Source organism: Paroedura picta, chromosome 12 (assembly GCF_049243985.1).
Source record: "Paroedura picta isolate Pp20150507F chromosome 12, Ppicta_v3.0, whole genome shotgun sequence".
NCBI lineage: Eukaryota > Metazoa > Chordata > Lepidosauria > Squamata > Gekkonidae > Paroedura > Paroedura picta.
Genome location: NC_135380.1, coordinates 35,011,405 through 35,036,783, shown reverse-complemented (window position 1 = coordinate 35,036,783; position 25,379 = coordinate 35,011,405). Strand labels below are relative to the sequence as shown.

The window sequence follows — 25,379 nt, the reverse complement described above, 5'->3', positions numbered from 1 at the left end:
TTAGGAGTGCGGACTTCTAATCTGGCATGCCAGGTTCGATTCTGCGCTCCCCCACATGCAGCCAGCTGGGTGACCTTGGGCTCGCCACAGCACTGATAAAACTGTTCTGACTGAGCAGTAATATCAGGGCTCTCTCAGCCTCACCTCCCTCACAGGGTGTCTGTTGTCGGGAGAGAAAAGGGAAGGTGACTATAAGCCACTGAGACTCCTTCGGGTAGAGAAAAGCGGTATATAAGAACCAACTCTTATTATTATTTGTTGTATGGTTTACGTAGTGAAGCCAGGAGATCAGGGGGCGCTGGGAGGTGGCTTGCCATTGCCTGCCTCTGCAACATGACCCTCGTGTTCCTTTGAGGTTCTCTATCCAAATCCTTGGAGGCCTCCCATGCAAATACTAGCCAGAGTCAGCTCTGCTTAGCTTCTGAGATCTCACAAGATTGGGCTTTGGGTCTTTCACTGATTCATGTCAATTTCCTTTTGGGTAGGTCCTATTGCCCTCAGTCAGTGGATCTGGCCTGTTCCATTTGGGCAGGGTCTTCCCAGGAAGCTACAGGAAGAAGAACAAGACAACAGCTAGCTCCTTCATGCAACTTTCCTGGAACTACTTTGCAAGGGAGATTGTGGGGGAGAAGAACTGGGTAGAAAAGTCATGACCCAGTTTTATCACGCAGCCCACATGTTCCCAGAGCAACCTGACTGGGCGTGAATCCACTCCCTTGCATTGTGCAGGGAGATTTCGTAGCCTTGTGCCAAAATAAGATGGCATAAGGCATCCCTGCAGCTATAGGATGTTCAGGTGCAAAGCAAGTGAGGGCTTGTATTCCTTTGCAGCGTCATCCCAAGCAGAGGTACAACCTTCAAAAGTCATGGACTTCCAAGACCTCCACGTAGGGTTGCCCGGTCCTCACCGGTCACTAGTAGGGGATGGGTTTAGGATTACAAAATCAAGATTAGGAAACTCCTGAATATTTGGGGATGGAGCCCGGGGGGGACAGGGACCTCAGTGGGTACAAAGTTAGAGTCTTCCCTTCAAAGCATCCATTTTCTCCAGGGCAACTTGTAATCTGTGATTGTGATTCCAGGAGATCACTAGGTCTTATCTGCTGGCTGGCATCCCTACCTTCAAGGGTCTAATTCTGCCTACAGGCTCTTCTTGTACAAAGATGGCATCCTTTTGTAAATTACTGGCATAGAGTTAAACCAGAAGAGGCAACTCAACTTGCAATGCTGAGAGATATCTAAAAGTTGTTAAAACTGGATGGTATTATTTCATCTAGGGGGGTATGATAACACTCAATGGATAGGATTAGTACACAGGGTTTAAGGAAGGTTTGGGTTATGTTCATGATTAAGTTTCTGACTACCTGTGCATTTGGTGACACAGGTTGGTAACTCTGGCATTTGTAATAACAAGATTTCTATTAAAAAGGGTAAAACTGCTCAAAATAGCATTCTGAATTATGTAGAACTCAGATGGCCAGTTGGCAGTCAGGGGGCTGGATATGAATCCCCTCTTTTCCTGTGGACCTACCAAGATCTTATAGAGCAGTTTAAAAATGGCCATACATATTCCAAATAAAATTACTGTATTATTCATTCATTTGTTTGTTTGTTCATTTATTTATTTATTAGATCTTTAGACTGACCTCCCAGCAAGCTGGCTTCGGGCACTGTACAAGGTAGTGTAAAATTCAGTAGTTAAAACAACAAAATGTAAAGTTAAATTTGTTTTAAAATAACACAGGTTAAAACAGCAGAGATTCTTCTGCAGAACATCTAATTGAGGTTCTTAAAAACTCTCCTAAAGGCCAGGCTGAATTGGGAGTAAGTGGAGGAATAACTAGCTGGACAGGTGGAAATAAAAGACCCTTTGGGAAAGCATATTTGTCCTTCAGCTCTGTCCCCCACTGATAACCTCATATTATTGAAGCATACCTATGTGATGTGCAGAACTGCAGGCCTGAGAAGAGACTCCAAGGTAATGGGGATCCTTTAGAGCCCACGGTGAGCCCTAATTTTAAAATAGCACCAGGAGAAGGGGAGCATGAGTCAATTGGCTACTCCCCCAGTGATATGAGCTGTTCCTGTGGTACCTAGATACAAAGTAATGGGAGACAGAAGCACAAGGTTAGATCTTAGAACACCGATAGAGGGAAGAGAAGATGGGAGCGCCAGGCTGCCAGGTGGTGGAAGTGGTTGAATCAAAAGAGGGAGACAAAAACCCTTTCAAGGGGTGTGAAAGCCAAGTGTAAGGAATGTGCCAAGTAGAGACCTTGGATGGCCGTTGGTGCCCATTGCCTCAGAGGGCAAGACAGAACAGGCCTGCAGGACACTGGGGCTGCTCTGTCACATGTGCCATGCCTTCGATGTCCGCACCACTAGGAGACCAGAAAGTGCCATGCATGCGCGATTTTGGCCGTGCATGGTGCATGTGCGCACGCGCGGCCGCGCATGCGCGATGCGCGGCCCTGATTCCCTCTCCACCCCCTCCCGCAGTAAGAAGCTTCCCGGGCCGCAAATTTTTTACTGCGGGGTGGGGGTGGGGAGAGGGAACCGCGGCCCGGCTCCCTGGCCTGCTGACTGCAGGTTGGGGACCACTGTTTTACAAGATGCAAACTCCAGAAATCCCCAAATACATATTCTATGTAGGGTTGATGGCTCAATTCGGCCACCTTGGCAATCATAGAAGGCCAAAGCAGTGTGTAGGAGGCCAGTGCCACAGAGCGGAGAGGAGGGGTGGCAGCAGTGTACCAGCTGGTGGCCGCACGCAGGCTGTGCCACTGGCTGCCGCCCCTCTGCGCCGCGGCGCTGGTGGCCAAACCGAGCCGAAACACACAACCCTAGTTCCATGTAATACCTATTACCAGGACTAGCCTTAACACCTAACTCTGCAAGTTTTCGCATTCCTGAGAACTCTTCATAAACTCTGGGGAACTCGAAACCTTGCAAAATTATGTGTCACTGGGCTGGTCCTAACCAAAGTTATTACCTGGATTGTGTTTGAGGCTTCTGCTTATCCGATTAACACACACTTGTAAACAACTTGTTACAAAATGCATCTATAACCTAAAGCAAAAAAACTGGTGTAGGTGGGGGAAGAGGAAGAAGTTCTGAATGCTTTCTTCTCTGGCACATTTTCTGTGGTCACCCTCCCTCCCCCCACACTGCTTTTCTACCCATGGAGGAAAAGAAACATGCTCCTTGCTGCTCTTTGTATTCTCCTCTGCATGAAGCTAGTTTACTCAGAAGTAAGCCCTTGTTGTTCTTGTGGAACTGACTTCCCACATTAAAATCCTACATCAGTTGGAGCCTTAAATCTTGTTGGCAAGAAGATAAAATCTAACAGAACAGATTCAGGTTCAGATATAACAGACCATAGTTGTTACAAAACCCTGGAGCAGGCTTTCTCAACCAGGGTTTCGTGTCTCCCTGGGATTTCTTGATGGCCCTGGAAGGGTTTCACAAATGTGTGGGAGTTAATTAATTATCTTTTGAAACATTTGCTAAACACATATCGGGTGATATGACCATATTTGTTCATGTTGACCCGCCCCTTTCTCCCAAAATGGCCAGTGATGGGCCTGGAGGAGATGGGACAGGGAGGGGCCCCTGGTGGGCGTGTCCACAGATCTGCTTCCCAACCATATTCTGCCTGCTGGCACCATTTCTGGCATTTCTCAAAGCCTAAAGAATGTTTCAGGGGTTTCTCAACAGTAAAAAAAATTGAGAAAGGCTGCCCTGGAGCATTAACCAATGTGGGGATTCCCAGGGACTTGGACATTTTGTGATGCCCTGAATGTCTTTGATGATATTCTCCCAGGGTTGTTTAATAACTGATTACAGCTGCCAGACAAACCAAAACATTTTCCCTTCAGCCAGGTCCAGCCTCTTTGGGAAAACTGTGTTTACAAGGCTATGATTCTGCGTCTGTTTTTCTAAGCCAAGTAGGCCACATTGCAAGACACACCTGCCGCCATAAGGCTTCTGAGTTTTTCAAAAGCATTGCCATTGCTGCATCTGGCAGCCAGCAAGCTCTGTTCTGGGTGGGGCTACCTGATGGACTGGAAGGTTAATGGGTTGTTGTTTTTTTTAATGACTTCCCAGATCTTAAAGGTAAAGGTAAAGGTATCCCCTGTGCAAGCACCGAGTCATGCCTGACCCTTGGGGTGACGCCCTCTAGCATTTTCATGGCAGACTCAATACGGGGTGGTTTGCCAGTGCCTTCCCCAGTCATTACCGTTTACCCCCCAGCAAGCTGGGTACTCATTTTACCGACCTCGGAAGGATGGAAGGCTGAGTCAACCTTGAGCTGGCTGCTGGGATTGAACTCCCAGCCTCATGGGCAAAGCTTTCAGCTGCCTTACCACTCTGCGCCACAAGATGCTCTTTCCCAGATCTTACTTAGCAGGTTGTCTTGGCATTGCAGTCTCTGCTCAGGGGTCCATGTTTAGTTAGGGTCATAGAATCATAGAATAATTGAGTTGGAAGGGACCTCGTGGGTCATCTAGTCCAACCCCCTGCACTATGCAGGGCACTCACAACCCTATCACTCATCCACTGTAACTTGCCACCCCCTTAAGCATTCACAGAATCAGCCTCTCCGTCAGCTGGCTATCCAGCCTCTGTCAAAAATTTCCAAAGATGGAGAACCCACCACCTAGCGAGGAAGCCTGTTCCACTGAGAAACCGCTCTAACTGTCAGGAACTTCTTCCAGATGCTTAGATGGAATTTCTTTTGAATTAATTTCATCCCATTCGTTCTGGTCTGTCCCTCTGGGGCAAGAGAGAACAATTCTGCTCCATCCTCCATATGGCACCTTTTTAAATACTTGAAGATGGTTATCAGATCCCCTCCCAGTCATCTCCTCTCTAGGCTAAACAGACCAAGCTCCCCCAACCTTTCTTCATATGTCTCCAAACCCCTCACCACCTTTGTTGCCATCCGCTGGACATGTTCCAGTTTGTCAATATCCCTCTTCAACTGGGGTGCCCAAAACTGAACACAGTACTCAAGTGAGGCCAAACCAGAGCAGAGTAAAGCGGTACCATCACCTCCCGTGATCTGGACACGATATTCTGTTTGATACAGCCCAAAATCCCATTTGCCTTTTTATCCACTGAGCCACACTGCTGACTCATGTTCAATGTATGGTCTACTAAGACTCCTAGATCCTTTTCGCAAATGCTACTGCCAAGACAAGTCTCCCCCATCTTATATTAGTGTGTTTGGTTTTTCGTACCTAAATGCAGAACTTTACATTTGTCCCTATTGAACTTCATTTTATTCAGTTTAGCCCACTTCTCGAGTCTATCAAGATCATCCTGTATTCTATTGCTGTCTTCAGTTGTGTTTGCTACCCCTCCCAGTTTAGTATCATCTGCAAATTTAATAAGTATCCCCTCTAATCCCTCATCCAAATAATTTATAAATGTGTTGAACAACAGAGGTCCCAGGACAGATCCTTGGGGTACTCCACTTGTCACTCTTTTCCAAGAAGATGCTAAACCATTAACAAGTACCTTCTGGGTATGATTTGTCAACCAGTTCTTCATCCACCTGACAGAATTAGGATCCATACCGCATTTTACCAACTTATGAACAAGAATATCATGTTGAACCTTATCAAAAGATTTAATGAAATCCAGATAAACTATGTCCACAGCATTCCCCTGATCCAGCAAGGTAGTCACTTTCTTGAAAAAAGAGACAAGGTTGGTCTGACATGACTTGTTCTTGCGAAACCTGTGCTGAGTCTTAGAAATCACAGCTCTCAGTTCCAGCTGCTCAAGAACCGAGTGTTTGATTATTTGTTCCAAAATTTTGCCAGCTACAGATGTCAAGCTGACAGGTCGATAATTACCCGGATTCTACTTTTTCCCTTTCTTGAAGATGGGTTACTTTGGGTTAGTTTAGCTTTATATATGGTTCAGGATGGGCATTCTCTTGGTTTAGTGGAAGCGTTAGGCAGGGGGAGGAATAATTGAACTCACAGTCAGAGTAGTTCAGCAGTGGAATAGGCTGCCTAAGGAGGTGGTGAGCTCCCCCTCACTGGCAGTCTTCAAGCAAAGGTTGGATACACACTTTTATTGGATGCTTTAGGATGCTTTGGGCTGATCCTGTATTGAGCAGGGGGTTGGACTAGATGGCCTGTATGGCCCTTTCCAACTCTATGATTCTATGATTCTATGATTCTATGGTTTAGTGGAAGCGTTAGGGCTAGGGAAGAAATATTGACATGATTGGGAATGGCCATGGGATGTATAAATATTTTTTCACATTTTTTAAATTGTAAAACTTATGTAAATTAATATGGATTTTCATACGGTTAAATTCTCTACTTTGGGTTAGTTTACCTTTATAAATGATTCAGGATGGGCAGTCTTTTGGTTTAGTGGAAGTGTTAGGCAGAGGGAGGAATAATTGACATTCTTGGTAAAGGCCATGGGATATATAAATATTTTTTCACATGTTTGTACTTGTAAAACTTATGTAAATTAATATGGATTATCGTACGGTTAAATTCTCTACTTAGGGTTAGTTTAGCATTATATATGGTTCAGGATGGGCAGTCTTTTGGTTTAGTGGAAGCGTTAGGGCTGGGGAAGAAATATTAACATGATTGGGAATGGCCATGGGATGTATAAATATTTTTTCACAGTTTTTTACTTATAAAACTTAAGTAAAATAATTTGGATTATTGTATGGTTAACTTCTGTACTTCGGGTTAGTTTAGCTTTATATATGGTTCAGGATGGTCAGTCTTTTGGTTTAGAGGAAGCGTTAGGCCTAGGAAAGAAATATTGACATTGTTGGTAAAGGCCATGGGACATATAAATATTTTTTCACAGGTTTGTATTTGTAAAACTTATGTAAATGAATATGGATTATTGTACGGTTAAATTCTCTACTAAGGTTTAGTTTAGCTTTATATATGGTTCAGGATGAGTAGTATTTTGTTTTAGTGGAAGTGTGAGGCAGGGGGAGGAATAATTGACATGGTTGGAAAAGGCCGTGGGTTGTATAAATATATTTTCACATATTTTTATTTGTAAAAATTAAGTAAATTACTATGGAATTTCGTACAGTTAAGTTCTCTACCAAAGTTTAATTAGGTTCATACATGGTTCAGGATGAGCAGTCTTTTGGTTTAATGGAAGTGTTAGGCATGGGGAGGGATAATTGACATGGTTGGAAAAGGTCATGGGTTGTATAAATATTTTTTCACATTTTTTTAACTTGTAAAAATTAAGTAACACTCTACTTTGGGTTCGTTTAGCTTTATATATGGTTTAGGATGGACATTCTTTTAGTTTAGTGGAAGCGTTAGGCCTTGATAAGAAAAACTGACAAGGTTGGGAAAGGCCATGTGATGTATAAATATTTTTCACATTTTTTTATTTGTAAAAATTAAGTAAATTAATAATTAATCGTTTGCACCTCACCTGTTATCCAAGAAGTATCAAAAATAATGGACAGAGGTTCAGAGATGACATTTGCAAGTTCTTTTAGTACCCTTGGATGCAGTTCATCTGGCCCAGAAGACTTTGTTTCATTTAAGGAAACTAGGTGTTTGTGGACTGCTCCAACAGTGATCCTAGGCCACCATTCCCGTCCCTCGTGTTGTGTTACGTTTTTGCCACATTGATCACTATTTCCCTCACAAGAGAAGACTGAGGAGAAATAGGAGTGAAGTTCAGCCCTCTCTTCATCATCTGCTATAATTTCACTTTCTTGTCCTCACAGTGGCCCTATGGTGTAGCTATTCTTTTTCTTGCTTGAAACATAACTAAAGAAGCCATTTTTGTTATGTTTAGCATTTCTTGCGAGCCTAAGCTCATATTGAGCTTTAGCTTTTCTAGCATTCCCCCTCCAATTATTGGTTATTTGTTTATACTCATCCTTGGTAATAAGGCCTTCCTTACATTTCCTAAATTACTCTTTTTTATTCCTCAAATCTTTTGACAACTGCTTATGGAGCCAACTTGTCTTCCTTAGGCTCCTCCCATCTTTTCTTCTCAAGGGAATTGTTTGTGATTGAGCCTTCAGTATTTCACTTTTAAGAAACACCCAGCCCTCTTGGACTCCCATCTCTTTAAGTCTTTCTGACCACAGGACTCTATGCAACATACCTTTAAGTCTGTGAAAATCAGCTTTCCTGAAGTCCAGTCTACATGTACGACTACGTAAAGGTTTTCTCTTTTCCACAATTGAAAATTCCAAAAGCACATGGTCACTACTACCAAGTGTGCCCACTACTTCCACCTCATCTACCAGTTTTTCCCTATTGATGAGAATCAAGTCTAAAATAGCAGAGCCCGTGGTTCCCCTCTCTACTTTCTTGGAAATGAAGCTGTCGGCTTGTTAAGAAAACAAAATGCCTAATCACAAGGACGTTGCATATGGTACATGTAGGCACTGTGCCCAGAGAAAGCAAATAGGTGTGGGCAGAGGAATGAGGTCAGTGTGCTTGGTCCTGCTTCCCTTCTGAACAAACAGTTTGTTGTCAGTCCCAATTCTTGTTACTTGCGGCTGTCCCCGTGGACAACAGGGAAAGCACCTGCTGGAACAAAGCAAATATGGCCACGCTGAAGGAACGCATGGGATCTTTGGATTTATGATTTCTGGCTTTAGCATGCTTCCAAGGGACAGGGCTTGGAGTGATTGTGTCAAACCCAAGCCTATCAAGTTTACAAGCATCAGGGATGCTTCAAAAAGGATGTGGACAAACCTGAGAAGGTGCAGAGGAGAATGACGAAGATGATCCAAGGCTTGGAACTAAGCCCTGTGAGGAAAGGCTGAGGGATATGAAAATGTTCAGCCTGGAGAAGAGGAGGTTGAGAGGGACATAATTGCTTGCTTTATTTGAAAGTTTGTCACTTGAAGGGGGGCAGGGAGAAGTTTCTGGTTGACAGCAGAGGACAGGACCCACAGTAATGGTTTAAACTTTGTGTTGAATGCTACTGGAGAAAACTGAGGACATTTTTGCACCTGTTAAATGTAGTGAAATGCTTACCTTATGTAGTTGCTATATTCCAGCCCCTGCATATGATGTCGCCAACATCCAGCATCTGAGCAGTAACCAGCTGGCTACATCCTCCATTTTAAAGCGCTAGTTGAGGAATCACATAAAGTGGATTCGTCAGCTTACTACTGGAAAGCAACCAGCAGGCAACCAGCAGAGGGAAGGTATGGAGGCTCAAACGAGAGCCAGTTTGGTGTAGTGGTTAGGAGTGCGGACTTCTAATCTGGCATGCCAGGTTCGATTCTGCGCTCCCCCACATGCAACCAGCTGGGTGACCTTGGGCTCGCCACAGCACTGATAAAGCTATTCTGACCAAGCAGTGATATCAGGGCTCTCTCAGCCTCCCCTACCCCACAGGGTGTCTGTTGTGGGGAGAGGAATGGGAAGGCGACTGTAAGCCGCTTTGAGCCTCCTTCGGGTAGGGAAAAGCGGCATATAAGAACCAACTCTTCTTCTTCTTCTTCTAAAGTCATCTGCAGCCTCCCACCCTTGCACCTGCCTCCCTCTCCCTTGTTCTTTTAAAAATGTCTTTTAAAAAATGTCTTTTAAAAAATGTCTAACATCTTGGAACAATGAACAGGCAAACAAGCATGCAGGCGATGCCAGAAATAAAATAAGTTCTTTCCAAAGCTGTAACACAAGGGATGGCTCTCAAAGGCCCCCCATCAGACGTTTGTTTGTTTGTTTGTTTACTTCTTATTTATTTATATATACCGCCTCCCTGAGGGCTCAGGGCGGTTTACAGGAAACAGGAAAAGATACAGATAACATATGGTCACAGGTGATAACAGTAATAACATTATAACAATAATAACTTAACATGATCATAACAATAACATTAGAAAATAGAAATTGCAAGAGCCTCAGCTCAACTCTTACTGGGACCCAGTGGGTAAGGCCGATTAGTGTCAATCGTGGGGGGGGCTTGGCTTGCCCCATTGCACAGATTCTTCAGTGTTCTGGATTTTCACTCAGAAGTTATGTCAAAGCATCAGTGATGTTTTCCCCTCCTACTGCACCCCGCCCCCCAGAGTCTCCTGTGGAGCACAGGTGTGGCCTGGCCTTCCTTGGTGTAGTGGTTAAGAGTAGTGGCCTTTAATCTGGAGAAGATCATCTGCACAAACTCACTGTAGCCAGCTTAAAGCTAGGAATCTGGGCAATCTGGAACAGTATGAAGTGTGGTGTCAGAGTGTAAGCCTACTCTTTCTTCTCCTTTCTAAAGTCTTGCATAATCCTTTGTTGTTGTCTTTGAAGCTCACTGCTCTGAGAGGTCAGCCTAGCATCTTCAATGTAGACATTTAGGCACCTGTTAAGCCCCTTTTTGAAAACTGGCTCGCATCTGCATAATTCTTCTCTTTGTTGTGGATTTGTTGTTGTTAAAGCTCCTCCCTTCTGCTTGCTGTTGGTGAAAGGTTGCTTTATTCAATTGCAGTTTCAAATAGGTTTTAATTTAATTTAATTCTGTTAGGTGCATTAATTTTGTTCTGCCCAGGTTTGTGCCCAGGCGGGACCTGGAGGTCTCTTGGAATGGCAATTCATCTCCAGACTACAAAGATGAGTTGCCCTGATGGAGGGGGCATCATGTAGCCTCACAGGTCACACACTAAGAGGGAAACAGGTTCATTTATTTGTTCCTTCCTCCTGTCCTTCCTGACTTTTCTTCCTTCTGCTTTTGGAGCAAAAGCAGGGCCAATTCTGCACATGTTGGATAATGCACTTTAAAAGCAGATTTTCCTGTTCTGCACAGGAAAATTCAGCTGTAAAAGCACATTGAAAGTACATTATCCAATGTGTGCAAAATGAGCCCAGGTGAGTCTTCCTGGACCCGTTTGCCTTTACCTGCTGAAGGAGTTGGCCTGACCTGATGCCAGTCCCTTCTTGTTGCAGCCAGTCCCTTCTTGTTGCATCATGGCTGAGACTCCTGTCCACATCTCCCCACCCAAGTGCCAGGGAACTGTTCATGGGGCCAGCAGTAGGGTTGGCAGGACCATCTGTGCTACTGGCAGGGATTCCCCTTGCAAGAATTTAGTCACACTTTTATTTATTTCAGAGTTTTTATTATTCAAAAGGAAAGAAAAAGATCAGAAAGTCCCATCGTATTTAACAAAATGGGACTTAAGAATTTTGTATGAATATCCGTGTAGAAGTGACAATAAAAAAGCACATGAAAGGTTGTTTCAAAGGTGCTTGTTTTGCATGGGCAGCATTGTCTGAATGTGCTGTTTTTTGAAATCTTCCTAACAGGATTACTGATGGATTGCCCCATATAGTTGTGGGTCCCACCCAGTTCTCTAATTCCCACCCTCCTTCTTTGCCTGGGCGAGTCCTCTTGAGTCACTCGGGGTGAAAGCCAAACACAAAAGAGTTCACCATCATAATTAGGCAAAGTTCTTTCCTTGATGTCTCATGTAAACAGGGCACCAACCCATGGCTGGGTCCAAGTTGGCTAGGTTTGAGGTATGTTATTAGAGCCTCTTGTGGCACAGAGTGGTAAAGCTTTGCCCATGAGGCTGGGAGTTCAATCCCAGCAGCCAGCTCAAGATTGACTCAGCCTTCTATCCTTCCGAGGTCGGTAAAATGAGTACCCAGCTTGCTGGGGGGTAAATGGTAATGACTGGGGAAGGCACTGGCAAGGCCACCCTGTATTGAGTCTGCCATGAAAACGCTAGAGGGCGTCACCCCAAGGGTCAGACATGACCCGGTGCTTGCACAGGGGATACCTTTACCTTTACCCTGAAAGGACTGGATGGAAGATACAGCTTTAGCTGTTCTTTCTTGGGAGGGGGAAGCTATAGATTCAGATTCAGATCTATAAGTTGTAGTTTTGTTCTTAGTATTTATCACAATGCCCTCTGTTATGTAAACTAAAAGCAGGATTAAATTACTGACTAGTTCCCTATCATGAATGTATGTATATATCAGTCTTTTGTTTTGCCTCATCAGAAGTAGGAAAACCACAGTCAGACAATGTGGAAAGCGTTTAGGAGCTGTTTTGTTTGCATTCCTCAGATACCAAAAGGTAGCAGAGACGGTTAGAGCCAAATTCATGACAGCAACCATTTTAAAGTCACTTTTACATGCTGTAGGGCAGTGGTTCTCAACCTTCCTAATGTCATGACCCTTTAATACAGTTCTTCATGTTGTGGTGACCCCCAACCATAAAATTATGCAAGTGTTTTTGCACAGAAATTAAACCAAAACTGACCAATGGCATGAAGATCCATTGTTCAGGATTGTATATAATTTATTTTTCTGCGGTTCCTCATTTCAGTTCTGGCTCTTGTCCCACCATGCTGATCTCACTCTTTTCCGCTGCTCCAGACAGACAAATGCTCTCTTGATCTACCCTGCAAGGCTGTTGTGTGGATGGCTGCTGGCCCTGCTGCAACCCCTGTGAAAGGGTCATTTGGCCCCCAAAGGGGTCCTGACCCCCTAGGTTGAGAACCACTGAATCACACTATGGGTTTGTGACCTTTGGGCCTGTCACTTTTACTCAGCCTAATTACTTCATAGGGTAGTTGTGAGGAAAAAAAAGAGAGAGAGAGAGAGAGACTTTCATGCCCAAATGAAACATTTACTCTAACTGGCTCAGATTCAAATGGGCAGCCATGTTGGTCTGAAGTAGCACAATAAAATCAGAGTCCAGTAGCTCCTTTAAGACCAACAAAGATTTATTCAAGGCATGAGCTTTTGAGTGCAAGCATAGTCTGAGGAAGAGCTCACACCTTGAATAAATCTTTGTTGGTCTTAAAGGAGCTACTGGACTCTGATCTAATTGGCTCAGTGAAAGAATCCGTGACATCTTTCCTCTCAAGAGTCCTATTTCTTTGACTGAGATCCAGACTTTGGAGTCCAGAGTATATAGGTTTTTAAAATCTCACTATGCATGCTAGCCTCGTTCCACTTTTGTATTCACATTCCTTACAATCCTCTCTTCCTTTTAATTTATTTTATTTGGAACAACATGACTGTAATGTGATGTTAGTAATATGTAATGTAATTTTGAATTTAACTCTCTGGTCTCAGGACAAGATAACTTGCCAGCACAGATTGTCACCTGCAGGGATGCTTCCACACTTGGGTGGAGAAGGATGGGGCAAGCAACAAATAGTAAAGTGACAGCCATTAATTACTAATGTGGACAGTCTTATTTCTCCTATGTGTTTGTGAACTACAGTTGAACTCAAGGGGACTGATTGGCTGTTTTAACAAAGAATGATCATATGGCATCATATAGCTGAACTTGGCACCCATTTTAAAGTACATATTGCAGACCGTATGCAAATATAAATAGAGCTATTCTCCAATATACTAACACAAGCTCCCATAATTCTCTGGCTCTCTCCCTAAAGACTTAGTGTAATCTTGAGTACCACCTAGTGGCCAAGCTCTTGTTAGATACAGACACCCAGTCAAAGTGACTCACAAATGGAGAAGTGTATAAACACACGATTCTCTCTTCCATAAAGGAAGACAAATTAGTCTAGACATTTGTAAACCAAAATGCAAGCAGTCCGTGTATACAAATAGTGTACCGAGTAGTAGTCGTACAGGTTGTGGGAGGGGTGATAGTTTTGCCGCCAGGAATTGAGTTGATGTAATGGTTTTAATGGGGGTTTTAATGGGGAGCTATGTGGATTTTTTAAATCATGTGACCCGCCACGAGACAGCTTGCTGTGAATGGCGGGATATCTGTACACCGCCCGTGGCGCCATGGGCGCCACGGACTAAATAAAAGAGTAAGGGGTTGTGGGGAGGAGTTAGGGTCTGGGATAAAAACTCAGAGGTGTCCAATCAGGAGCTGCGAAGCCACTCGAGGGCCAAGTGGCCAATTGGCCACTTGGCCCGCCCTGGACTGGCCGCCCACATCCGCCATTTCCCCACTTGCCGCTGAGCTGGACGCCTCTCCAGCAGGAACAGCGCCTCCTCCTGTCGCTAGCGGCCCGCATATGGCCGCCAGCAGCCTGCCTTGCTGCCCTCCAAACCGGCTTCTTCTCGCCCGCCGACACACTCGGCCGCCGCCCACCCGCCACTGCTTTCACCTGCCCCAGTGGCCCTGATGCGAGCCACACCGCCGCCAGAGGCGCAAAGCGCCTCCCAACGCCTCAGCCCGCCGCCCAAGCCGCCGCCGCCGCACGAGCCCCGGGAGCCGTCCGGCAGCATCGCTCCCTTCTCCAGGCCGGGAATCAGCCCCAAAAGCCGCCTCCACCGCCGCACGAAGCCCGGGAGATGCCCGGCAGCATTGCTCCCTTCCCCAGGCCAGGAATCGGCTCCAAAATCCGCTGCCGCACGAGGCCCGGGAGACGCCCGGCAGCCTCGCTCCCTTCCCCAGGCCGGGAATAGGCCCCAAAAGCCGCCTCCGCCGCCGCACGAGGCCCGGGAGACGCCCGGCAGCATCGCTCCCTTCCCCAGGCCGGGAATCGGCTCCAAAAGCCGCCGCCACCGCACGAGGCCCGGAATCTGAAGAAGAATGCAATTTTAAACCAGAACACTAATCTGGGAAACTTGTCCTTCGGCTTAAGAATCTGGAAATAAAGAAGTGGACACTGGACAATTTTTTGCCTCTGAGTTTCAATCAGAACCATCATCTGAATTGTACTATTTGTATTCATGGACTGTTTGCACTGGGGTTTACATTTTTGTTTATTTCTGTGTATCCTCTTGTGATTGTTGTGTGGTTCATATGCTTGCCATTTGCACTTTGTTCAATTAGCTCTATTTATTTGTGTCAACAATAGATCCTTTTGAAAGCCATTAAGGAAAAAGACAATAGTTTAAAAATTTGACAGACCAATGCATTAAAATATGCAAATTATGCACAACATGTAGTTTCTGCTGCAAGAAAGGACAATATCTTTAAGCATTATACAGTGCAACTGTAAGAATGCTTACTCAGAAGCAATCCTCATAGCGCTCCATTGGGGTTACTTCATTATCAATGTGTTTAGTATTGCAGTCCTGGTTTCTGAGCTGCTTTAGCAAACAAAGCAAAAAATATTAAGTTACAAAAATAGCTACCCCCGCTTGGTGGGGCCATTTGTGAAGTCCAGTAATTTACTGATAAGATCTTTCTTGGGTCTTTATATCATGGGTGAAGATGATAGATAATATACCAGAATTTTACAGCCCCCTGCACTGGTTTTAGGGAAGATAATTCTCTAGTACTCATCAAAATATGCTGAAGGTGATGTTTGGAAGTGTGTAATATGGTAGGAGATTTCTAAAGGGCAATGAAAAGGAACCCAATACATTATTGGCAGAGTTCAAATGTGCCAAAGAGGAGTCAAGCACCAGATCTTTAAGGAATACTTAGCTTTATTGAGAAGAGAAACAACGTTGTAAAAGAGAGAGGAGAGAGATAGTTTTAACAATATAACTGACTGACTTGTTGTTTTACTGGAAGGAAAGAATGCAGGAAGTGTACTCAAAGGAGCAGGAAGTCTGCAATTGGGCTAATCAGGACACAGGAGAAGAATATTTGAAAATATCAGAAAGTTCCTAATTTAAATATGCTGACTACATTTTTCATCCAATGCCCCCTGTAAGATATTCTTCTTGTGCACACTACAGATTTTGCATATTCCAACAGGCACTGGTCAAACTTACATCAATAATATCATCCTGAGATGCATAGTCTGTATTTTCACTAGATCTAAATTTATGTAATACCTTGAACCACTTTCTCAGCTGGGTCCATTATCAATAGATCCCATATATACATTGTATTCTGCCCTCAGTCTCCTGGATTACTTAGACAAGTGTTAAACAATGAGTGGTTCTCAAAAACTTTCTGTTTTGGAATAATCAGATCAGAAAGAACCTGTAGTTTAACCGTAGTTTGAAATTACCTTCACGTTTTCCAAAATGGTAGCATGAACTCAGTTCAAGGGACCAAGTTCTACCATGTTTTTAAAGTTTGATCAGGAATTTCTAGGGTAGAACTACACATGACATGGGATTTCCATGAAAAAGGCAGCTGGGAGTGGGGGAGATTAACTCATCTGCCTCCCTGCCATTTCCTTGATTAAAAATCCCCAAGCCAAGGTTGCTTTAACCCCCAGGGAACAGAAGATAAGTATTCTGTACTGATTGATGGGCAAGCATTCCTGTGCATATATAAAACACCACACACAAAAAAAAACCCTTGCCACGGCCATACATTCAATCAGGACTGCATTTGAAAAGGATCAGTCATGGACACATGAATGGAAGGAGAAGAACACTGTAGCAAACATAAGTGAAAGCCAAATAAAACTGGAAGGCTCCTAATATGACGGTTTCACTTCGGTAACAAAATCAGATTAACTTGGAACTCCAAAATCCAGACAGAAATTGGGATTCAGAAATATCCCTACCAAGGACAGATATTATTTTCAAATACAAATCAAAGCTCTGATGAAACATTATTGTATTTATGGCTGTACCAAGCTCTTTGTGTGTGATGTTTTACAAATCTAGTATACTACAAGTGGAGAGCTACAAAAAACATTTAAGGAGGGTGCATCCCATTGTCCCCTGCCTTTGCTTCACTCCCTCTTCCCCCTTCTCTAACCATTTCCCCCTCTCTTTCTTTCCCATCCCTTTTTGTCAATTCCCCCCTCCCCTTCTCCCACAATGTTCCTCCATTTCTTCCCCCCAACAATATCTCCCTATGTCTCTTGCTCCCCCTCCCTTTATCTGTCAGTCTTTTCTCCTCACTCTTTCTTTCTTTCCCTGACAATCTTCCCCCTTCTGTTTACCCCTTCCCTATGAAGCTCCACCTCCCATTCTCTATCAGTCTTCCCTCTCTGTTTCTTCCCTCCCCTTCTTATCTTAAATCTTACCTGAAATTCCCCACATCTCTCTTTCTGTCTCTCTCCCCTCCTTATCTTGACCTGCGCTCTGGCCACGGGGACTGTGTTTGCTCTGAGGGCCACCACAGCAGCAACAGGACCTCCAGGGGCTGCTGCATTGTGGCCAACTGCAGCAAAGATCCAAGAGGTCGCTAAGGAAAGTTATCTGCCCATGTGCAGAAAACTTTATTGTTTGTGGATTTAAATCCAGCCCCAATATAATGTTAAAAGGGTTTGTTTTTGTTTCGCAAACCTGAGCGATCCCCCAAATTCGAAGAAAACTCCTTTCTGTCAGCATGGGCCCAGTCTGTGGATTTAGATAGCCGCAAACTGGCCCACACTTGACACTTAGATGTTGTTCCCTTATTGAAGCCCAAGCCCAGGGTTTTCTCACGTCAACTTTTGCTGATATTTTACCCATCTTTGTGGCTCCTTGTCCTTAATCTCTTACCGATTCTTTCCTGAGGAGCAGTTTTATCCCTTTGAGGAGAAGAATCTTCTTAGGGTTTTGGAAAAGGACTTGTTAAAATTCTCATTGGCAAAATTGTAGATGATAGGATCAAGGCAACCGTTGACCATGGTGAAGACAAAAGAAATGTAGTAGCTGATTTCTATGCGGTGTATCACTTCACATGACATCTTGTAATGCTTCAGAATGGTAGCCAACGTGCTGCAGATATGGTAGGGCAGGAAGCAAATGGCAAAGATTACCAGAGCCACAATGATCATTTGTAAGGACCTGGTCTTTACCACTTGACCCTGGAGAGTGGCTTTGCTGATTTGGGCAATGTAGGCCCCCAGCATCACATAGGAAGCCATGGAGATGCAAAAGGGTAGGAGAAAACACAGGAGCATCAGGACAATGCTGTAGATCAGGAATACATCATTCAGCTCTGACTGGTAGGTGGTAAGACACTTTTTAGAACCATCTAAGTCCAATGTCTTTATGAGGAAGAAGGACGGCGACCCTTGCAGGAAGAGAAGGACCCAAAAGACCCAGATGAGTTTCTTCCAGAAGGTCTTTTTCCTCCAGAAGGACTTGGCGCTGTAATGCACTATGACTTGGTACCGGTGGATGCTGATGAGCATCAGGAAGTAGATGCTGCCATAGAGGTGAATGGCAAGCATGAAGGTTTGGAACTGGCAGAGGAAGTCCCCAAAGGGCCAGTGGTTGCCCAGAATGAAATAGGTTACCGTCAGAGGGGTGACGGGAAGGATACTAGCATCCACCAAGGCAAGGTTGAACTGCAGCATGATGCTGGAGTTCCAGCGCTTGAGTTTGAACCAGAAGATCCACAAGCTGATGCTGTTGAAGACCAGGCAGCTCACAGACAGGATCCCTAGGAGGAGTGGAAGCGCCACGTGCGGATTCTGTAACAGACACTTTGTGCTATTGCTGGTGTTCTTTGCAGCTCCGTATGCTTGGGTAGAGCTATCCATGAGTCGGCAGGAAACCCAAAGCAGCTGGTGGATTTTGATTTCTTGCTCATCAGGGTGATACCAGAGGCATTGCACAGGGCACATTCCCAACAAGGCAATTCATGTTGCTAGTTAATGTTCTCGCCGTCATTGTCCCACTCCTCTTCTTTGAATGTGATCTGTCCAGGCACGCTTCCCTCTTCTTGAAAGAACTTTTTGAAAAACGTCAACCTCAGACATAAACCGAAGAGTCCATTGTGGTGAGGAAAAAGAACTGTTGGAGAAGTAAAAGTGCATCAAAAGAAACTAGAAGTCAAATTCACTGGTTTTTATTAATCTGAACATGCACCATTTTCTTACATAAATCCTTTTCTTACATAAATTCTCTTTCACATAGCAGATTAAAATTCGCCACCTTATATCAGAGCATTGGGGGGGATTTTACAAGGCCATTAACTTAGTTATGATCATAATTTCTTCATTCTCTTACAAACATCAATATATTAAATTCTCAACATGGACCCATCTGAGGATACTTAAATCAGCAGATAAAGGCCATGTGGAGAGGAAGAAGATCTTTTAAGAACCTTGTGGGAACCTTCAGGTTTATAGAAAAATCTGAAAAGTAAAATAAAGGGGTTTAAACCTCCAATAGACCAAAGACCACATCTATTCCCCTTGTGGGGGAGGCAGCAGTTATCAACCTGGGGGTCTCACAACGAAACTAGCTATTATCTGGGAATCTAATCTTGTTTTAAGGATTATTAAGGACTCTGAAGACATGAACTTAACTCTGTGTTCAACGTTAAGCTCTAGTAGGAACACAGGAATTTTCCTGTTAACTGCAAGGTTTATTGAACCACATGGTTTCCTGCCGTGCTTGTATACATATATTTCTACTTTGTTATCTCGATTTCCTGTTGTGGTTGTGGGGGAGTGGTCAAGTTGATGTGCCACCCACACACGCCCCTTGTTTTGGAATAATTACTTTTAGATTGTCTGGGGGGGGGGCAGGAGCCAGAGAAAGCATGAACAATCTGGGCACTGGAGGAAAAAGGAGGAGGTACCAGTGACAGCTGGGGAAGAGGAAATGCAATTTGTTTGCTGAGATTCAGAACAGATGGCTGAGAAGAGAAGAGGATCATGGCACTGGAACCTCTAGCCCTTTCTCTTTGAGGCTTGAGAAACCTCCTCCAAGGGAGTCCACCATGGTGGAAGCTGCCGGCACAGAGAGTAGGCTGACTGGGCCTGAGAGGTGTTATGTAGTCTGAATGCTCCCCGGGCTGTGGGGACTTTCTGCTGATTAGGGTTGTGAACTCCAGGATGGGAAATTTCTAAAAGTGGAATTTCTGCCTGTGGAGGGTGGGATTTGGAGATGGGAGGGCCTTCTGTAGAGCCCACCCTGTAAAGCAGCCATTTATATTAACTGGTTATACCAGTTAATAATATGAATGTTATAATTATTAGATGTAAGGTTCCATGTATAGTTTCAGTTAGTTATATGTAAACTGTCCTGAATCTTCGGGGAGGGCGGTATATAAATATATATGGATGGATGGATGGATGGATGGATGGATGGATGGATGGATGGATGGATGGATGGATGGATGGATGGATGGATGGATGAATGAATGAATGAATAATTATTCCCCACGGTTGCTGATCCTGTCCCCTGGAAATAAGTCATAATTCCTAACTTCCAGGTTCCACCTGAAGGCTAGAGACCCTACTTGCTCTCCGTGTAATGGTAAATTCCTATGTGGAAGCAACCTATGTCATTTCTGTTATAATTCTGGATTGCACCTGCCTTGTGAACTCATCCCAAATCAAAAAAGGGATATGAGAGGTGTAAATCAGGGATTCCCAGCCTTGTTTAGCATGTTGGTGCGTTTGGAATTCTGAGAACAGGTGGGTGGTGTTGCCACAAAATGGTCACCCCAGGGACAGGGCCAAAATGGCTGCAGAAGTGGGTTGGGCCAGTCACAAAATGTTAGTAGGTTCCAAGCCAACTGTCCTACCATGGCAGCTGTTACCATGTGGGTTCTTCCCGCAGACACCAAAGTAATGCAGTTCTGAACCGTCTGCTGCTTCAGTGAGGGGGAAGGAACTCAGGACTGGCTGAACTTTCCTTTTGTGGAAGGAAAAAGCCATCCTTTGGTTTAGAAAGCAACATGATACCCATGGACATCGTATTGGTGGTTAATGCTGGAAGAAAGAAGTTGTGCTGCTCTACACGGGTGCCCAGATAGAGTCCGAGTTTCACCACCTTTGGTTCGCAAGCTGAGACCCAAAATGTGTACCACAAGCAGAGTCAAAGTCCAGCCCGAGTTCTAATTACCAGCAAAACAGGTCTGAGTCCAGGGGCAAGGCATAAATGTTGTTATTATTTATTCAATTTGTTACTCGACACTCCCAGCAAGCTGGCTTGTGGCAGGTTACATGGCAATCCAATCCAATCAAATCCCAGTAAAATCCCCATTAAAACTCAACAAAACAAAAAATATATACAGCAACAACAACATGGTGGCAAAATATAAAAATATATATAAGCCCTTCCTAAACAGAGGGGCTACTTAACGGGGCAGTGAGGGAGTACAACACAAGGATGATGGCCATTTACTCTGGAGCTCTCATATCTCCAGTGCCCCTGAGTTAACTACCCCACTCATCTGGCATTAGCCAGAAGGGGATCTTATACCCAAGAGGATCTTACAATAGTGCTGTCAAGCAGCCAAGGCCAGGGGCAAGGAATGTGCAAGGCTCCACAGCTGAATTACTGTAGTAACTAAAAAATTTTTTCACAGTCAGAGTAGTTCAGCAGTGGAATAAGCTGCCTAGGGAGGTGGTGAGCTCCCCCTCACTGGCAGTCTTCAAGCAAAGGTTGGATACACACTTTCCTTGGATGCTTTAGGATGCTTAGGGCTGATCCTGCATTGAGCAGGGGGTTGGACTAGATGGCCTGCATGGTCATTTCCAACTCGATTCTGTGATTCTGTGATTCTGTGATTCTGTGATTCTGTGATTCTGTGATTCTGTGATTCTGTGATTCTGTGAACTACAAGGCACAAACTCACTGGAACTAACTACAAGGCACAAACAACAAGATAGTTCCAGGTAGGGCTAAGCAACATAGAAAGAAATGGAAGGAAGGTCACTTGTTAGTTAACTTACAGTCCTCAACATCTGGTGCAGCCACAGAGGGAGGCTTACTGTTGCATAGTGAACCTCTCCCCAGGACTGTATTTACAAGCACCGTCCTCCTTCATCATTCACACTGAACTTTCTTTTTTTGTCTGTCTGTCTTTCTGAACCCCAAACAAAGGAACAGCTCCCCTTTTTAGATCCCCCTCCCACATGGACTGATAGGGCATTGGCCAATCTGGTCACTAGGAACTAGAGTTCAAGCCTGCCAGAAGCAGGACAGTCAACTGAGGGATGTTAACACATGAAAGAGATGGCATGTTTTTTTCTTTTGGGTTGTAAACTATGCTCTTTACCCAGCAAACTATCTTTCCCATGCAGTGTTAGTCTTTGGGATGCCATCTACCCTGCCCATCACCATAACTGTCACATTATCGCCGCCATCTGCCCCTCATTTCACAAAGCACCTTTTAAGCAATGACAGCAATCTACAAAAAAAAATCACTTGAGTAAGAAATATGCCACAGAATAAAATAATACTATACATAATACAATACAATACAATACCTTTATTGGCATAAAGCAGATAAGCAGGATAAACAAAGTTAGTCAGGATACGTCAGACAGTTTAAATTTAAAAACTGAGGACAGAAATTCAGCCGTAATAAAAGTGACGTCGGCATCCTTATCACTCAGTAAAAATTGGCAAATCAGGTCTCTTGAATGGTTTCTCCGTTTTGGTATGAGAGGTATGATATGCCTTCTCTGTTCAGTGAACAAGGGACAATCCAGTAGGATATGTTGGATGGTGTCAGGAGAACTTGATTCACAGGTGCATAGTCTGTTTTCGAAGGGGATCTTGGCAAATATCCCTTGTAATACTTTAGATGGAAAGGCGTTAAGCCGAGCAAGTGAAAACGCTCTGCGATGGAGGGGATTTGCCAAGTTATGGAAATAAGCCGGCATTATCCCGTGCTTCACTTGGAGACCAAGCGCACAAGGAGAGCAGATTGCTGGCACAGTGGGATGGATTTTTTGAAATTCCTGATCAAGTAGCCTTTGTTTGATCTGGTACATAATGGAGGATTCATAAGGAAAGGTGATAGGATTTTGCCACCTTTGATACTACAAACTGTTTTTGGAGGATTGGAGGTTTCAACCACTGATGAAGCCAATGAAAACGGAATTGATCTAGGAGCCGTTATGGTTGTTCCTTCTGATATATAAAAGAATTGTAAAATAAATTGAATTGATATTCATTGTATACATTATTAGTAACAGACACAAATGCAGGGATTCTGGGTTAGAAGAATCTGTCACCACAGCCTGGGGTCCAGCTGTTCAAAGTCCCAGCTCACATCCACACATACCAATGTTAGCATCGCTCAGGAAGCTCTGCCCCCTTTCACCCACCAGTTAGGTATCTTTTCATTGGGTATTTTATTGCTGTCTGAACTGCCACAAGGCAAAAGAAGAGGTTCTGCTGAAGTTGGCTTGACGTCCGAGTCTTCTTTTGTTTGTCAAGCTCTCTGCCTTCATTTCAGTTCCCTGTGGGTCTCCTATCACCCAATTCCACTTCTTCTGGGAACTGGGTGAAACGAGCTAAAGCAGAAGCAAGCCTCCTAATAGGGATGTGGGCTTGCTAAAACTCATGCTGACTGCTGCTGATCGAAAGGAAAACCGAAAACAGACTTGAGTTGCCCTCCAGCTGCTGCTTTGACTACCAGTGGAGTTCCAGATCAGGTTCTTACTATGGACCTTCAAGGCCCTATGCAGTCCAGGCCCGCAGTGGTCCCTAACCCCCGGTCCAGAGACCAGTATCGGCTCGTGGATCAGTCAGTACCAGGCCGCGGCTCCTCCTCATTCGCCTCCCCGGCTGCTGCCTCGGGGGCTGCCCTGCCACTCTGCCACTGGCTCACCTTTGGTGCTCTCCTGTGGCCACCATGGCTGGGGCTCCCCCTTGGCATGGCATTGTGCAGCAACTGCTGGCAGTGCTCCCGAGCGGGAGGTGGGAAATCAGGAGTGCCGGCGGTAAAGCAAGTGGAGCAATTTGTTGGAAATCCCTGGCCCCAAAGACATTCACCTAAATTTGCCCAGAAGCCTAGCTCAAACCTAATGGAATGAGCTGCCAGTCAAAACGTCTGTCAAACTTCCACAGGGCATGCAAAGCAATACTCTTCTGTCAGACCTGTGGCTGAGGTTATGGTTCTCTGGTAATGAATTGGGTCTCCCTCCTTCAACTTGACTCCCCCATTGTTTTAGAAATTCCTAGGGGGAGCATCTAGGAGGTGTAGGCAAGAAATATTGGTTTTATCTGTACTTATTATTTATTGTAAACTGCCCCAAGCCTGCTTTGCATAGAGGAACAGTAAATAAATCAAATAAATAAATAAATAATCGTTGATTGGAGTCTCAAACATGCTTGTTGTGATTCTAAACTTGCCCAGTTTCTGCATTTTGGGGTAGTGGATGGCAGTCGCTTTGGTTCTTCAGTTGTTTCCCTTTCAGCTTCTCATGACTAAACAAAGTGACTCTCCAATGTGCTGCGTGCAACTACACCACTTGAGCATACTGTTGTACAAATGTGCTTTTGTGTCATTCAAACTGCCAAGAGCTGCTTCTGGAGAACAGCCTGAGTGGAAGGTCTGAAAAGAAAGGAAAAAGTGCATCTTGTGAGCCAGCAAACCAAAGCTAGCCCATGGGTGAGTTTCTTTCTACTTAAATTGTATTTAGAACCCAAGCTTCTCTTGTAAGGAATTACAAATATTAGTGACTCGTAATATTTTGGCAAGAGCCTCTTGTGGCACAGAGTGGTAAGGCAGCAGAAATGTTGCCTGAAGCTGTCTGCCCATGAGGCTGGGAGTTCGATCCCAGCGGCCGGCTCAAGGCTGACTCAGCCTTCCATCCTTCCGAGGTCGGTAAAATGAGTACCCAGCTTGCTGGGGGGTAAACGGTAATGACTGGGGAAGGCACTGGCAAAACACCCCATATTGAGTCTGCCATGAAAACGCTGGAGGGCGTCACCCCAATGGTCAGACATGACTCGGTGCTTGCACAGGGGATACCTTTACTTTTACCTTTAATATTTTGGCACATGCGCACAATCACAATGCATTTTGGGAATGGTGGAGAAGGGACCGGTAGGCAGCAGAACTTTGTGTAAGCGACAGTATGACACTTCCATCATGACAATTAGGTTGCTGGAGTGTCGACGGAACATGGCCAGACTTCTATAAATTACCAGGCCATGCTGAAAACCTGCTAGACTTTTCCAGCTGTCAGGAAGGGGGATAGTTCCTCACAGAGAGGAGTGAAAATAATCGTGTTCTGAACATGTGCCAACAATAGCAACTATTGCTAGTCACAGCAAATACCTTTCACTGGTGAATGTACCATCTCCGACAGCCACAACCACCCATGCGCCACATTTGTCACCTGTCCCCATCTGCTGTCTGCCTCGAATGACTGTCAAATAGCTCTGCAGCTGCATGGCAGTGGTGGAGGAGTTCCGTTCCATTCCATTACAGTGGCAGAGTTCGCTTTGCTTTCCCTTGCCTTTTATATCTGGGCATGGGGGGAAATTATTCTATCCAAGGCCATGGATGGTTGTATTAGTCAATTAAATGATGGGGGAGTGTGAACCTTGCCTCACAAAAAGCAGTGCAGAAATGCACGTGTGAGAAATAACATTAGCGCAGACGGTCCTAAGCACCAGATGGTAATAGTTTTTAAAAATGCAGTATTTATGTATCATTGTGACTGACTGATGGATTTGCTCAGTGTTTCTTGGTTGCAGCAACAATAGGTTGGGGTAGTGGGGGGGTAAGACTCCGATTCAGCTGTGTGAAAATGTGCATGTATGCAACCGTGCTCGTTTCACTGTCCTCTGCAAAAACTCACTTGATCAACAGGCTCGAACGTTTCGCAATCACCCGAACCGATCAATGTAAAAATGTCTTCCCGA

At 44.7% G+C, this 25,379-nt stretch overlaps 2 protein-coding genes across 3 annotated transcripts in view; one reads left to right on the top strand and one right to left on the bottom strand.

Moving 5' to 3' along the window:
- The window catches only part of LOC143822063 (uncharacterized), a 71,502-nt gene that overhangs the window by 20,307 nt on the left and 25,816 nt on the right, over nt 1-25,379 (top strand). The gene's annotated exons all lie outside the window — the stretch shown is intronic.
- Nucleotides 16,628-20,496, bottom strand: LOC143822065 (P2Y purinoceptor 2-like). Its single transcript, XM_077306676.1, has one exon. The coding sequence runs from the start codon at nt 18,377-18,379 to the stop codon at nt 17,330-17,332; it is 1,050 nt and encodes a 349-aa protein (XP_077162791.1). The 5' UTR covers nt 18,380-20,496; the 3' UTR covers nt 16,628-17,329.